This window comes from Lichenostomus cassidix, chromosome 3 (genome assembly GCF_008360975.1).
Source record: "Lichenostomus cassidix isolate B80296 chromosome 3, HeHo_3.0, whole genome shotgun sequence".
NCBI lineage: Eukaryota > Metazoa > Chordata > Aves > Passeriformes > Meliphagidae > Lichenostomus > Lichenostomus cassidix.
The window spans coordinates 14,806,505-14,823,397 of NC_139483.1; the positions used below are offsets into that span (position 1 = coordinate 14,806,505).

At 39.4% G+C, this 16,893-nt stretch overlaps 1 protein-coding gene across 1 annotated transcript in view; it reads right to left on the reverse strand.

Annotated features, from left to right (window-relative positions):
- ALK (ALK receptor tyrosine kinase) overlaps window positions 1–16,893 on the reverse strand; it is a 307,378-nt gene that overhangs the window by 100,627 nt on the left and 189,858 nt on the right. Inside the window, exon 5 of the mRNA XM_085054627.1 lies at window positions 2,702–2,829. Coding sequence (XP_084910753.1) covers window positions 2,702–2,829 — 128 coding nt within the window. The remainder of the gene's footprint in view (window positions 1–2,701; window positions 2,830–16,893) is intronic.

The window sequence follows — 16,893 nt, forward strand, 5'->3', positions numbered from 1 at the left end:
TAATTAAGACTTTTGGAAATAAGTTAGCAAATTAATTAATTTACAACTGCAATAAAAAATCAGTAAGAAACCCATTAAATATCATAAATAAGTCAATACATTACTTAGGAAATGAACTCTATTTTTATTACTAGAAATTACCATCAACTATAAAATGCCACTGTACCAATTACTTTACTTGTATAAGTAACAAATTTCTTAACTGATGTTATTAAATTAATATATTAGTTCTCTACAATTTGGTTTTTTTTTTTCCTTTGGCTACTGCACTTATTTAAATAGTAAGTTGTAAGAAAGAGAATTAGGCAATCAATATCTTAGGTTTTACACACTGACAAACACAATTTGCTTCACATTTAAGTCAGTAATTGAAAGTCAATTGGTTGTAGCAGTCTGGGCAATGCTACCTGTTAGTTGTCCTGAGAAAACACACAACAAAGACTGTACAAGGAGTCTTTGTATTGACTGTAGGGGCTCTCTGATCAGATTCTAATCCTAAGGCTGAGAAAAAACTGTAAGAGCTTTCCTTTTATTATGGGACTTGGGAAATGTGAAGATATTCAAGTGACAAGTAACTAAAATTTTTAAATTTCTAATTTTTAAAAAAAATCCAAATTTTATTAGCACCTGAATCTATTTAAGTTTTTAATTTTAATTCTCCATTCAATCCCATATTACCTGTTATATTTTTTCAGTCCAAACGCAATAATTTTTTCCACACAAAATCTTTTCTATGATTAAGGAACTCAAAAAAATGGAATCACCAATGTGCAAAAGCAAATTCCAACCTCAAACTTCGACCTTCTTCATGACCTTGTTGTTTTTCACCCAGAGGGTGGTTGGGCACTGGAGCAGGACCCCCAAGGCAATGGTCACAGCACCAAGCCTGACAGAGTTCAAGAAGGGTTTGGACAATGCCCTAGGGCACGTGGTGTGACTCTTGGGGTGTTCTGTGCAGGGCTGGGATTTGGACTCAATGATCCTGACAAGCCCCTTCCAACTCAGCTTATTCTGTGATTTTTTCCATATCAATGCCTATGGAAATGGTAGCTTAACTTCCTAAGATTGTATGTACACCTTAATTTATTTTAAAATTGTGTTTATGGTCTTCAAAAGGCTTAGAAAAATCGGGCTGAAGGCATGTTTCTATTTCTCGGATATTTCTTCCTCAAATTTACCCATGTTTCATGTGCTTCAGTGGCATTAAGGTATCCAAGTAGCTAAGCTGCCCAAAGGCTTCCAACAGCTGCAGAAAAATTAGATTTAGATTAATCTTTTCTTGTTACTTTCCCTATTTTCTCCAAGCTTAAGGTGTCACCCTCTTTCCTCGTAAAAGGACACTGCCACAGCTTCAGCTGCGTACAAAAGGCTTAGCGACCTAAACCAACCGAAAATAAAAGAACAAGCAGTTTTATTCTCTGGTGGTATTGTTCATACACCGTGTCCTGTGAGCAGGGCAGAGAAGTAGCTGTTTGCTACAAATCTGCTGGCAAAATGGGAGATTTGTTCCTTCTTTTGCTTGGAATGTATCTTAATGGCCTCAGCACCTAACATCCATCATCTGCAGAGCAGTGCCTGGTGTGGGCAAGAGCTCACAGTCTGTCACCTCTGGCTTGCCCTCGAGTGCTCCCAAGAGAGGAGTTCCTGTGCCCACAGTCTGTTGCACTGAATTCCCAAAGCTCTGGGGATGACTTGTGTCCTTTAAGCAGTGGCAGAACAGGCACCTTCTGTCTGAACATGCCTTGTGCTTCCAGCACAATGTCAGGCTGCTCCTTGCTGGAGCTTAGAGAGCACCTTTATGTACAAACAGTGCAATAAATCCTTTAATACAACTGGCCTTTGTGGAGAGCAAGGTAAATGACCAAAATAATGTATGTTCTGCAGCACATTTCCCTGTCCTAGAGAGGTTGAAAAGAAGGACATGCAGCTCAACTCAGCACTACTCCAAATAAATAAAATGGACAAAAAGTAATGTGTTAAGAGCTATAAGTAGTAATATTCTTCACTGACATGCCACCTAAAGATTTCAGTATGATTCACAGAGTCCATAAAACTGGTAGAACTAATATGCAGCTGCTTCTGGCATAGAGCACTGGATTTACATACTTGGATTGATAACACAGCTTGTATTTAAAAAAGTAACCCCCATTTATGTTCCCATTATTAAAATTCCACACATTACATGGAGCTATTAGGGGCTACTCAGCAGTAACTGCTTTGGAACATTGCCAAAGAAAGGCATACTTTATTAGAATCAAGTTTTCCACAGTTGTTTAAAATCACTGAAATTTGTAACCACCAACATAAAAAAAGATGGCTTGCAAGATGTCTGTCCAGGAACTCCTCATCTGTTCTACTTTCTGCGGCAGAAAAGTTGAAGTTGTCAAGATAGGCATCTGGCAAGCCAGGATGATTACTGCTGCTTTTCTCCCAAAATTAAATTTTCATAGCTATTCTTTCCAAATGGGAAAAAAAACCCAAAATAACCAACCCAACAACTTGTTTTTAACTTCTTGAAGGAAACTTTAAGGCAGCATTTAAAAAGATTCTTCCCTGAAAGGGACTCTTTTTTTTTTTAATTTAAATTATTTATTTGACAAGAACCTTTCATACTGTGTTTTCTGCAGCAGTCAGAAATCATGCTTCTTTCCAAAAAGGCATCAAAGTACTATGAGCTAGAAGCAATAAAGTACTCTGTTACCTGAACTGCAGTTCTTCATGGCAAAGGAATCCACGGCTGCTATGCTCTTGTTCCCATTAGGAATATATTCCAGGGAGATTCGAAATGGTTTCTCCAGGTGTCCAACTCTCCTTTGAAGCAACACCCATCTGGTCTCATCATGCAGCAAGAGGAAAGAACAAAGGACAAGAGCTGTAAGAAAGGCTACTTTACAAGGACCAAATTCCCCCAAGGTGCAGCTCCACTTATGGCTGGTTACACTGTGCCTCCTACCCCAGTCCTCACTTCCCTCACAGTGCCCCATGGTCAGGGTCTTTCCCTCCTAGGGATTTTGTAAAAGCAAATTTCTAAACAGCAAGATTTCCACCCAACTAAGATGAGGAAACCCAACTAAACAGTAGCTTATTGCTCTCTTCTGTCACACTTCTGTGCCCCCAGATTTCTCACAGATGTCTGCCTGCTGTTTAAAAGAAGCCTAACTCTCTGTGCAAAGCAAGCTGTGAAATCTGTAGCCCACATTCACACCCCCTTTAAATATCATTCCTGATTCTCACCCAGAAGTCTCTTAGTCATTCAGGAAACAAGGCAGTCTCCAGGGCTGTACAATAGCTGTAATTCCCAGCACTGCATCACTAGTTGAGGTAACACACTTTGCTTTGAAAGCAGTTGGCTGGAACGTCTACCCGTGCATGAAGCACCACAACGAAAACATGCCATTTCTCCTCCTCCACTTCCTGTCCCTCTTTTCCGGCTTACCTCCCTCCCAAATGTCAAAAATTCCCAGCAAGTAAATCAAGGAACTGAATTAGTAGCCCTGGAGATTAACATCCACACTGCAAGAGTGTTTTAACTTAGTCTGCTTGTTGCCAAGAATTAATGAGAACAAAAAGCCTGAGCTTAATCTATTCTCAAAGATGTTATAAGACATCAAGGCCTGGCTGTCTTTAATGTCCACCTCCTCCCCTCTGATCAGCTGGGTCTGCTTCTTTACCCAAATTAACTTCCAGCCAGAGAGCACAAGAACTATTCCTAGACCCCTGATTCTGTATCCACAAGACATTTCTAAAGGCAGAAGGTAAAAATATATGTATCTATCTTTTTGCCAATATGCTGGAATTCTGAACTGCAAGAAAAAGTTTCAGGAGTTAAATACTTCTATGATCACACAGTCTGGCCCATTTCCATTCTCACCCTCTGGCACAGGCTGCCAGTAAAACCACTTGACACCATTTGTGAAGGGCTTCTTCCCAAGAGACACATATTACGTTAGCAAGGCTATGTATCCCATCCCCTGTTTCACTCCAGTTTATGCAGGGCCTCCTCACTAACCATAAATGTGATCAGAGACAAGAGATTCTGTAAAGTCAACCAGCCACTACTAATCCACTTTTTCACATTTCTCTTCTGTTTCAGGAAAAACCTAGCACCAAGGAAAAAGACTCTTTGTAGCATGCTGTAAATGGTCAGCTGGAGTCTAAACATATTAAGCATTTTAGGGGAAGACTGTTTCTAGTTGTCGAAATTCTTCATTGCTTAGACAAAACCCAACATTTTTTATTGCTCTTAAAAAAAGATTTCCTTGTCAAGTACCCCATCACCTCCCAGTATATGTTTCTGTGCTTGTCCATGAGCTGTGAAAAAGAATATGATTTTCTCAGGGAAGGAAATCCACTGGAACAGATGTTCTGAGCACAAGAAGCTACACAATTTATCTGGCATCCATTACAAGAATCTCTTTCTCCAGAAGCATGCCAAAACGTCGATGTTACGAAATTAAGACACGCTTCTGAAAGGAAATACAACATGTGTGTATGACATTTGCAACTGACCATCACTTGTGTTTGCTGTAAGCATGGATCAACCCCAAATTGCAGATCCTACACTGTGACAAAAGCTAGGATACTTTTCTTGGTTCCCGAGGCAGACACACTGTTTGTCTCGTCAGGGACACAACAGTATCACTATGCTCCACTGAACTGAACAAAATTCCCAGCAGGCAAGGAAGCTGCCAACAGGTATGGGAAGGACCTAAAGAAAAGTCCTAAAGCAAAAGCTGAAGAAGGACCCTGCTGGAAGCTAATGCAGTTCAATCTGCAACTCAGAAAAGCAAACACAGCTTTTTAATAATTTACTAGGTGTCTTTCTCCCTCTTTTTCCATTGAGAAGAGTGAAAATAGACTGCTAAATTTCATTTTTTTGTTTACAGTTATTTTCATTTCCACATCTCATCTTCCTCCGACTTCTGTGCTTGAGGCTTCCACTTGAGAAGAGTATGTTGGCGTCTTCACTTTTTTCCTTGCCCACTCCCCCAAGAGATAAATCTACTTTTGCTGAAATTGAATAGAATAAAGTATTGAGAGTATTTTAAATGCGTAGCTTCTGTGTCAGTTATTTCTTCTGATGTCTTCTCTACTTAGGTATATTATAATGATTAGAGGGTACGAATTTCCCTACAAATAGAATCAAAACCCACCCTAGATTAATTTTGATTACGAAATACAAACACATCTGTATGTCATGAAAATTGTTTTCCTCAGCTTCAGAAGACTGATGGATTTTAATTCCAAGTACGCAGTGGCTCTCAACAATGATTTCCATTTCTGTGCTACTGCTAACCCTCTGGATAAATGTGCCAGGAGTTTTAGGAATTGCTTTTTTGAGTTACTGGTGCAATAATTTTAGTTTGAGATTCTCAGGCCTCTCATAGTTTACCACAGAAACTTTATTAACTCCCAGAGCTGTTGCCAAGCAGGTGTTTTATATCACCACAATGCAAGACTGGAAAAGGCAGACTCACTCAAGCCCAGATTCATTACAAAATATATTCATACTTGGTGGTACAAATTCCTACAATAGGTTGCATGAGATTCAAAGACTCATGTGAAAAGAAATACCAAGTATCAGCCTCTTACTTCTGAGACATAAAGATGGCATTAACTGGTGGATTTATAAAGGATACTAAAAATAGTTACAGGGTCAGCATAGAAACCTGAAGGCAAATTCAGATAGGAATAAGTTCTGCCATCATTCTGTGGCAGAACTGAGACTCTCATCTCCAGACCGTCTATAGAGCACACTGCATTACACAGACTCATACTCATCTGCACATCCTGTACTATATATAGGCTGCCTGGCAGCAGCATCAGCAAGATCTACTTCAGCATAACCAATATGTATTAGATGTTAATTAGTAGTAGCTTTATTAAATTTCTATCAGCGGCCTACATGTTATGAATCTAATTCTAGAAAGTATTTTAGCAAAGTAACAGAAAGCTACTTCAGCAATCTTCTGGGATAGATGGGGAAACACCATGTGTGGAACCTTTTCATACTAGAGTCATACTTTACCAACCTGACAGCTTTCTGTGCTGAGATGATAGGCTTGATGGAAAAGGAGAGCAGTGGATGTTGCTTATCTTGACTTTAATAAGGTTTTCAATACTGTCTCCCATCCTCAGTGACTGATGAAGCACAGACTGTGAGTGGGCAGTGAGGTGGACTGACTTAGAGGGTTATCATCAGTGGTACAAAGTTCAGCTGGAAGCCGGTCACTAGGGGTACATCTCTGGCTTTATGTTGTTTTCTGTCTTCCTTAATGACCTGGATAACTGGACAGGCAGCACTATCAACAACCTTCCAGCAAGATGGGGAAAAGTAATTGATCCACAGGACAGTTGGGCTACCACTGAGATGGGCATTGACAGGCTGGAAATTTGGGCCAACAGGAACTTTATGAAGCACAAGAAAAGGAAATGCAAAGTCCTGCTTCTGCAGCAGAACCACCTCATGCACCAGTACAGGCTGGAAAGTGGCTTTGCAGAAGATGACCTGTGGGTCCCAGTGTACAAAATGCTGAGCCTAAGCTAGAGATGCATCCCCAGTGACAAGAAAAGCCAATAATTTCCTGGGCTGCACTGGGAACCACAGATCAAAGGGGTGATTCTTCCCCACTATTCAGCACTGGGGAGACACTTCTGGAGCAGTGAGTCCAGTGCTGCACTGTCCAACACAAGACAGGCATGAGATACAGAAGTGAGTCCAGCAAACAGCCACAGAGATTATTAAGGGACTAGAGCATCTTACATACAAGAGGAAGCTGAGAAAATTGGGATTGCTTAGCCTGGAGAAGAGAAGGCTCAGGAAGGATCTTATCAATGTTGATAAGTTATGGCAGAATGAAAAGAAGGCAGAATTGGACAGCAGTATCCAATTAAAGGACAACAGACAAACAAAAGGCACTTTTCTTGTACTGAAAGACCAGGAATTCCATTTAAACACAAGAGAAAACTTGCTTACTCCAAGGGTGACTGAAGATTGGAACAAGTTGCCCAGAAATCTTCTGGCATCTCTATTTCCAGGTATTTAAAACATGGGCAGATATAGCTGTGGATAACCTTCTTCTAGCTCACCCTGCACAAAGCAGGGAAGTTGGACTGCTTAATCTCAGGGGTTCCTTCCAACCTCAAGCATTCTGCATTTGTGAAATTTAGGTCCCAAAAGCAAATCACAGCAGGTAAAAGATTATTCTTGTTATCCTCTACGTGACCTGCAAGCACTCTACAGAGTGATGAATCAGCCCAGTAAGCTGACAACTGCAGGGACAAAGGCATCGGTTACTCTACCCAAAGCTATCATCTCACAGCCTTCAACATCACAGCCTATTTCTACCACAACAGTGGCCATAATGACCATGATGATCTCTCTACATGCTGCCTCAAGCAATGAAACAGACTTCAATTTAACATTTTAATTTAAGCCTTTATGCTTCAAAGCAGCACCCTAAGTTGTATTGTTTAGGCACTGCTCAGTGTCTTGATACAAGTCAGATTCATCAGGTCTTTCATTGAAGCTACAATAAGAAAGAATTTGGCACAGATATCTAGAATCTGTGATATACATCAATTTAGACAGAAACTAATAACACTGTGGTCTTGAGAGACAAAGTAATCCAAAATCCTAGATACTGTTATTTTCAGACTTTAAAGAAGTTCAGATCTGGATATGTCATCTAGAAAGAATTTGCTGCTTAAAGAAAGCCTGGGCAACATGCAGTGTTTTTCTTAAAAGGCTTTCAAAACCAGAACTGCTGCTGACAAAACCTGAGCCCAAGTTTACACAAGAGTAGAAGGACTGAATTTTCAAATGACTTCTGCATACTCATTCACACTCCTTAGAGTGAAGGTATGCTGGAGACCAACTTTGGCCTTGCTCAGCCCTGCAAGAGTGAAGTGTTAGATCCTGAACAAACCAAAGTACTTCTCTGTAACCTTTCTTAAGCCTCCCATCCATGACTGAGTTTGCCAGGTTCTAGGTTTCAGAAGCCACAACCCAATTGTCATGGAAACTTAAGAGCAAGAGCTATAATTTAGACACTCTTTGGTTGTTCATGCAGTGTGTAGCTTCAGACGGAACCCTTTCCTGATTAATTCTAATCAATACACTAATGCTTTGGATGCCATTTTGCATACTCCTCTGGGTAATGCCAACACTGATTAATTGCAAGTGCAAGTCAGGATGATCTCTTAGAGGCAGTGCATTAAAAAAAAGTGCTAGAACTCTCAAGTAAAATCTGAAGCCAGAATACTTGCATCCTGCATTTGCCTGCCTTCATGGATAAGTGATTTTGAATCCAATTAAGACTCACAGAGTCCTTCATCCTGTTAAAGAGGGCTTTCAAAGTGCTTGATTGCAGCAAGCTTTGGGACTCTGGTTTTGACATCCCATGTACAGCAACCATCTTTGTGATCCTTCCCCAGACATCCAACTAATTCTGGAAGGTAGAATTAATTTCTGTGCTGTCAGCCAGTCTGATACCTGTGTTGCCACCTGTGTCACCACCTATGTCTTCAGCAGAGTGCAGTTTGCACTGACTTCAATGCACAAGTTAGGTTTCACCCAGAACACTGTCCCAGCTCTGACAGACCCAGTGCTTTCTCACTTTTAGAGAAACTTTGAAAGCAAGTCTTCAACTTACATGAAAAATATGGAAATTATTATCAAAAGGCCCTAAAGAACCAATGCCTAAATCCTAGTAAATCAGGGCTAACTGCACTTGAACTGTGTTGTGGGGAATGAAGAGCTGCATGGGCCCTCCTGGGTCATGAATCAGCTTGTGTCCTCCCAGCAACTATTAACGGCAGGTTGAGGGAACACAAGAACTTCCAACTACCTCCTCTCCTAGAGGAAAAAAACTCTGTGAATTCAAGCTGTATTCTGCTCTCTCATCTCCACTTTCCCAGAACAAAAATTGTGGAGTTTAACAGACTCCTCACAGCTAAATTGAGTAACAGTGTGATTTTATTTCTTCAGGCCCAAGCTCTCATCTAAAATACTCCTTTTGCTACCAGCACTTATGATGGTAGGGCTGTGAGGAAAATGCAATGTATCTTGGCAAGGACTTAGATTTTGTCTCTTTGGTAAAAGGTTCTGCAAACTTCTGGGAATTGCAAAATTAAATAGAAATAATAGCAGCTGTGTCAGAGTATTTCACATCAAAATCCACCTGCGGCAGCAAAAAAATTATAAGCTGATTTTTGAGAATGAAACCTTGTTAAGGGCAGAATTAAAATTAGCAGTAGGAATCCAAAAGAGATTTTTTTTCTCTTTAATGGATAAATAGGAGAAAGAACATAACTTTTTCCATCCTGGATGCCACTGCATAATTATGCAGAAGTTTTTAATAGGTTTTAATCTTGCCTCCATACTGCCTCTGACTTTCCTTTGCTTCAATAATTAATGGGCACTGCAAAAAGGAAGAACCAGATTAGACCTTTTCAGGCTCCAGCCAGTAGAAAACTAAGAAATATTGTCAAGAGGATGCCAATAAAAATTTATAGAGACAGAGGATTAAAAATAAAATCACCTGTAGGAGTCTGGGTAAACTCTTTTCTCATTGATTCAAACAATACAATATATTGTAACTCCTTTTAATTACCAGCTTTAAAGTAATTTCACTTTACTGACCTTAAAATTACTTAAATGACACCAGATCCTGAATTTGAAGCATGATGATATAGTCTTGAAAAATGAAAATAAATAAAGACCCCGTGCAATAATGCAAGAGATTATTTAGCATTAAAGGAGGAAATTCTTGATGTGCAACACGAAGTTTACAATGTTAATTCTTCTGCTCCTGCATAATTTTACTTTATAAAAGAAAGAAAAATAAGATACCTTTTCCTCTATTGATTTAATGCCCATTGTCTTTCTACCCTTTTCTTTGGCCTTTTGCATAAGCAAGACATAACTGTAACTGGTAGGTTAAATACAGTTGAGACCTTTATTAGTGTCATTGGATCAGACCTTTAACATCCCTGTGAGTGGTTCCAAGAATGCTTCCCTGCCCTTTCCTCAAAACGCCTTTAGAAGATGCTTTCACAAAAGTTTTGCCATTAAGAGAAAAAAATAAGATTGCAATTATTTTCTTTCCTGTCATTCTTTTAATGCTTTTAAGACGAAACTAAACCCACTGCTACCTCCCCCCAAGAAAACAGGCTGTAATTGTGCTTGGTTTGACCACTAAGTCAGGCACTAAGTAATTGTGTTGCCTAGAACAGGAGACCAACAAGATTTTGACTCCAAAATGCTATGATACCGCTCATGAGTGCTAGGAAGGAGATTAAATCTATCCTTTTCTACAATTGCAATATTGAGCTCCTTTGTACAGCTGCTCCACTGAGAATTGTACAACTGGGAAGATACTACAAGATGGAAGAAACTGCTTTAGGCTTCAGTGAAACACAAGTAGCCCATAAAGGATATTTTTAAATATTATACTTATTCCTAGCTAACAATGGAAGTTTGAAAATAAACCACTACAGTTTCTTTGGTAGTAGACTCTTCTCCTGTGCTTAGAGCATGCTACACAAACATAACACAACTACTCTACATGGGAAAAAAATTATTAAAATGGCAGAAAATAAAACCTACAGAAAAAATATCTGTCCTATTTAACTTGCACAGGGTTAAAATATTATTTTTCTTCTCACAATTAGATCTTATTCTTGTGATTACAGATGAGAAACTTTTAATGGGATATAATATTGACTCAGACCTGCAACAAAGCGCAAAGGAACTGCAGAAGGATTCAAAGTCAGACGATGAATTTATGCTGTATGGTGGAGGGCAAACCTCTTTCCAAAAGAGTAATCAACTTTCCCCTGGAATGTAACCCACTAAATAAATGGCAGGGTTATTATTAATTCAGCTTTTCTTTTTAAAAAGTCTGTGGAATGAGTAGTCCCAGGACTTGCAGGACAATTTTTGTTACTGACCATTCCAAATGTAAACTTAGTGCTCCAGACATGCTAAGAAACTCATCAAATCAAAAACTCTATTGGACAAGAGTGGTTGAGACATGAGAAAGCACTGTTGGTTTTTTAAATGACAGAACAAATTATTTTAATTAGCTACTTCATCACATCCAGTAAACAGTTCTGAGTTTTTTTGTGAGGTCCCCATGGACATGACATGGCTAATCACTCCAGTAAGAGACTTCTGAAATTGAAAATACAGTAGAGCTCAACAACTTGCTCAGAGGAATGTGTACATTTGGCCCTGAACTTTCCTTTACATTCCCCAGTTAAACCATGCATGATGGAACTCCTTTCTGCCTCTTGAGCAGCACAGAGTTTGAGGCACTCCTAGGATGCTACAATTAGTTATCATATCCAAGATGTAACACCAAAACTGATGTGAAAAGAACAGCTCAGCAGAATTTCCTATTGCACAATGGCTCTTTAGTGTCATCTCCTCTTGTAGTCCTCTCCCTATTTGCATATCAGCTTGATTACACTTATTTTAATGAAACTAACACAGCCTAAAAATGAGATTTCACTGTATGAAACCAAGTTGCAATAATTGTTGGCAGCATGTAAGCCCAGGCAATCCCAGGAACACTGAGCATTCATATAAACCATTATATCTTTAGATGGGCATACAGACCTCACAGCACCTTAGCAAAGAAATCAAACACCTCATTTTTCAGATGGATGAAAAGGAGGCACAACAAGGTTATGTGATTCATTTAGTCAGTAGCTAGATAGAGCTAGGATCAGAGATAAAAATTTCTGATTCTTATTCCTATGTCCTAATCCACTGCATCATGCTGCTTCTGATGAGGGTAATTAAGTTTCATGCTTCAGAGAGCAACTTAATTGTCTTTGAGGATCAGAAGGAAACTCCATCCTTTCAACACAATGTACAACACTGCTCAGGTGTGCCAAAGAGTAGTTTTCATTTTTTTATTTAAATATTGAAAGTAAAACAGAATCTAATACTAATTACAGCCAAATACAGTCAAGGCTTAGAAAGACAGGATGTCTTTTCAAAAGACATTGTTCTGAAATAATTTAGTTCTCAACAGCTGTGTCTGGGACACCAATTAAACCAGGATTTTTACCTCCACACTCAGCAAAGGCTTTTCATGGCACAGGTAAAGGGAAGCAGGAATATTGTGTCTGCTCACCACCTATCCAGTGGAAATAAAGCCATGAAAGATTTTAGGTTCAAAGTTAGGTTCAAAGAGTGAATGAGAGAGAAGATTTCACTTAAGAGAACAGCTGTGCTTAACTGTGTATCCTTTAGGAATATGTTCCAATTATCTAGCAGCTGTAATAACCTAGACTTGAAAATCAGATATCAATATAGATAAAGAAAGATTAAAGACTAGATAAAGAACTGTTTGAATCATTAGGCTCAGAAGGATTTAACGAACAAATATTCCAGGCATTCCCACCCACTACAAGACAGTCCCTAACCTCATCTAAGAGGCTACTAAAACCCATTTCATCAGGTCAAACCCCATAAAAAGCTGTCTGGTTAGACAAAAAACCCTTTGACTGGGTATTAGAGATTCCCAGAAACAAAAATGGTTGGCAGATAATCCTCAGCAAATACTACCTTTTCCCATAAATTCAGCTGTTTCCAGTCTTTGCCTATAGCACAGAAGTAGCATATGATTGCACTGGGCATAGTGTGTGCCATATGACATGCAAAATAGGTAAGTAAATAAGAATAAAACATGGTGCAGTATGAAGAGCGGTGAAATATAACTTCCCATAGAACTGTACCATAGAGGGAATATCTATGCACAAGCAATGTGAGGGGTAACATGAAAGGAAACTGCAGGGGTGAAAATGAAATATATATTTCCTGATGAAAAACTTCCTCTTCCAATTTAATGTACTTCCTTCAAACAGGAGTTTGAAATAAATGATTCATTAGGAAGGATGTGAATTGGGAAAGATGAGGCTTGGAATGCAGAAAGGTTTTGCCCATTGCTGCTCATGTAGCAGGTATTGTAAGAGTTACCCTGTTGGGGAAGGGGTCTTTAAATTGTATGACTCAGTTTTGAATGAAAAAGGAAGTTAAGGTAAAATGGAGAGTGACAAAAATAATCACGTTGTCAGTGTACTCAAAGACAAGGAACTTGAGAATGTCTGCTCTTCAAAGCAAATGACACTTCAGAAGTCAGACAGATCATACCACTTAACAACTGAAATGTCAACTTTAAAGAGAGAAAAATGCCACAGAAGTGAGGTTGCACAGCTTTCGACATGGCAGCAGTCACAGCAATGTCCAGAGCTGACAACAATGTCTGCACCTTCTTATCACATTCGCAATATATACACCAAACATATGCTGGGTAGGTCCAAAAATGCTACCAACAGTCAAGTCTAGTTTTACCACACATATGGAGAATGTTTCTGTCCCACTGATCTAAATCTCCCACATTTAGTATTAGATATTTCTGAAAAGGAATCAGAGCAACGCTGAACATCCAGAAGGGAAGTCAGGAGTAGCTGACTGCATCTGTCATTGCCTGGAGATATGAGTTTAAGCCACTGTCTGGTTTCTCAGCTTCCCAGAACCTGGAGCACAGAAATATTTTATTTAGCTCAGCATACATTTGCCTGTTAGTCTCAACATTTGGCACACACACTTCCTTTGAGCATAAATAAGAAAAGTCTTGACAAGAAACATGCATAGAAAACAGACTCCACAAGATGTTCCAGTATAATATACTGGCTCCTCACAATCAAATAAAAAGGTTCCTAAACCCAAAAGCTCATTTCCTTAGGTTAATATTGCCAATGAAATTGAAGGTGTTTTTAAACTGTGATTTTAAAAGGGCACAAAACATGATGACTGTCTTTAGTATTTACTGATAAAGAAAATACCTAGGCCTTTTCAAGCATTCCCAAAACAGCAGTGCTGGCAATGGTGTTCATCTCAGTGTCACATTAAGTTGTTTTTCAAATTCAAGTAGTCCTTTTTTCATTTTTTAATGACATCCGTAATTGCAATTCAATAATATTTTCTGGGATAGCTCTTGCCTTTAGACATAATTCTCGGAAGAAGACCATGCACTGCAGCATCCTGGAAAGCTCAGAAGCACACAAATATGAGCTTAGCCTCAAAGAGCAAGTCTCACTTACAAGCTCACTTGTATTGGGCAAAGGCTGGAAAGAAAACTGTTCCACAATTCCCTCACAGGGCAAAAATGAGGAAAAACATTCTTGCCGTGATATTTCAGGGTGACTTTAGAAACACTGTGACATTTCTATGAACATCAGTATAAAAAGGTATACTCGGTGCCTGAGGGCATCGTAAGGCTTGATTAAGTTAATACTCAGCTCAGTGAAAAAGGCCAAATAAACCCAGGCACTATTCCTATGCTATGACTTAAACACTTCTTTGAATATAACATGTAAATTAAATTCTGAAGAAGGATGAGTTTTCCTATATGAACCTGCAACAGTCTGAGTGCTTCAGACAGCAAAGGTACAGGTATGCAAAATATCCATATGCAAGGGTACATATTGTCAGGTTACCTACAGGCAGCATAAACTGGGGAGCAACACCAAGACTGCATTTCCTAACATTAACTATCTGTTTCATGCCACATTTTTTCAATGTACTCTTTTCTAGAACTATTTTCTTGCTGTTCTTCCCCTCCTGAGCAGAATACAACCATAATCCCAGTTCTGCAGGTTGATAAAAAAGGCAGTAAAATTTCCAGACCCTTCTTTCTTTCCTCTCTTATTTTCTACATGGGTTGCCTACTTCAGAATAGGACTTTGCTTTTTTTCATCAAAATTCAGATTTATTGACTCTAAAAGTCTCACAATGACCTCTAATTTTCCCTAACAAGCATAACCACAAAGCTCTCAGGCTCCATATCTGCCAAGAACAATCAATAGTGTTGAATAAAAACCAAGCTGTGGGCCACAGAAGCCCTTACGTCTGGTTAGCTCAAAGGTTTTATGCAATTTCAGCTTGTTCTTGGGTGAACCAACTCCTGAGGAATTAAGAGTTCAAATCCAAATGCTCCTGCACCCTTTTTGCTTGGGTGAATTGCCTCAGGATATACCAAACTCTGGTCAGGAGGTTAAAATTGCCTCAGTCGATAGAATGTGCTGAGCAGTGGGCTGGAAGAAAGATGACAGTGTGCTAAAGCTCCATCAGAGCAGCCAAGCGATTGGGTTTTAGCCTATAATTCCATTTCTGCCACAGCCCTCCTGAATATATCCATATTAGCCACTGTCAGCTACATATCAGCTTTGCCATTAGCCCACACTGGGGTGACTTTCCACTAATTAAGTGGAATTCATCTGACATGATTTCTAGAGAGAAATTCAGAAATGGGCTGAATGCAAGGGTAAGGAAAAACAGTGGGTAAAGGAAGGTGTATAGAGGAAGACCATGGGTATATTTAAGCTTCTATTGGCTGCATGAAGTTTTCAAACTTTATCGAGGATTTCAGCAGCAACTTAGCCTGGACACTGCTGTCCCAAGGCAAGGGAGAAAGGAGGGGCTGCAGAGCAACCCCTGGCCTAGGGCCTTTGTGAATTAGTGCCAGGCCCTCCCAGTGCTCTGCTCATTTACAGCACGATTCCAAGAGGCATTTCTCTGTGTGAACTAATTTAAAAATCAGTGCAGAATGTAAAGATAATGACCTTTTGGCCCAGTAATATTTTACATTTGCTCGCAGTTTAAGTCATTGAGAATAATAGAAATGTCTGGTCTTGCAGGTGAAATGAATTTAGTCCAAAGACCATTATGGTCTCAGAGCAGCCTTCCTGTCACCCCCTCCCATTTTCTTCCCTCTTTGAAAACTGAGACAGCACACTAAAAGCTATGGCAAATTCTCTTCACTAGTTCTATCTAGCAAGTGGCTGTGTTTGAGATTCATATCTACAGAGAAGTCCCAGAACATGCCACAGATCCATCAACATTTTCAAAGGTGGATGAATAAAGCACTTAGAGAGCAGAGCAGCTGTTTCAATTACAGCATTAGCAGCCCAAGCCCTAAGCACTCAGTGCTCCTGGAAGCCCAAGGGTGGGTAGGGAACAGAGCCATCTCTACGGATTATAATTAAAAGACCAAGGCCAATTGCACATTCAGAACAAACAGGCAGCAAATGCTTTGGTTGCAGTTGGTCATTTTCTGTTTCAGCCTTCCAGATTTTTGTTTTTGCTTTGCAAATGTGAACAAACCCTTTTCAGAGTATGCCAAGTACAAGTAACTCCAACAATCCCATCCTGCTGTTTACATGGTTTGCAATTTCTACTGCATGGGGAAAAAAAAAAAAAAATCAGGCATCTCCTCTCCTATTCTACTTTCACAGGGACAAGTTTACACCCTGAGGCCCTTGGTGACTGAAAAATGTTCATTTCCAAGCAGGTAATGTCCCATGTAAATCATCACCCCACTGCAATAAAAGAAATGGTGAATCTATATTTTATATTTCATGCTTGCTTATGCAAACCGTGGAAATTCAAGAACTTGCCTTATAACTTTTTTTAGTTAGACATCTAAGTTCTCAGCCAGCAATGATTATACAGGAAATAATGGAATTGGCTCAAAAGCACACACAGAGATTCTTCCCTTGGGAATTTCTGTTCAACCACACACCAGTGAGTGGACAAACAAACTGAATTCAATTTTACTAAACTTTGACTAAACAAAAAAAAAACCCCAGGTTTATTCCTCTGACCATACTGATATATCTGAGTGTTATATAGTTACTTCTGGAACTAGACCTGCCAGTGTTTTAAGAGAGCACAGTTGCATAAAGTAATCTCCTGAGCTTGAATGTGAAGTGCCAGGGAAAGACATTCTTAAATCCTCAATACACCACTAAATAAAGCTTCAAGACATTCACTTCTTATGAAAGGGGTGAAGCAAAAATGCAAAACACAGGAGTACA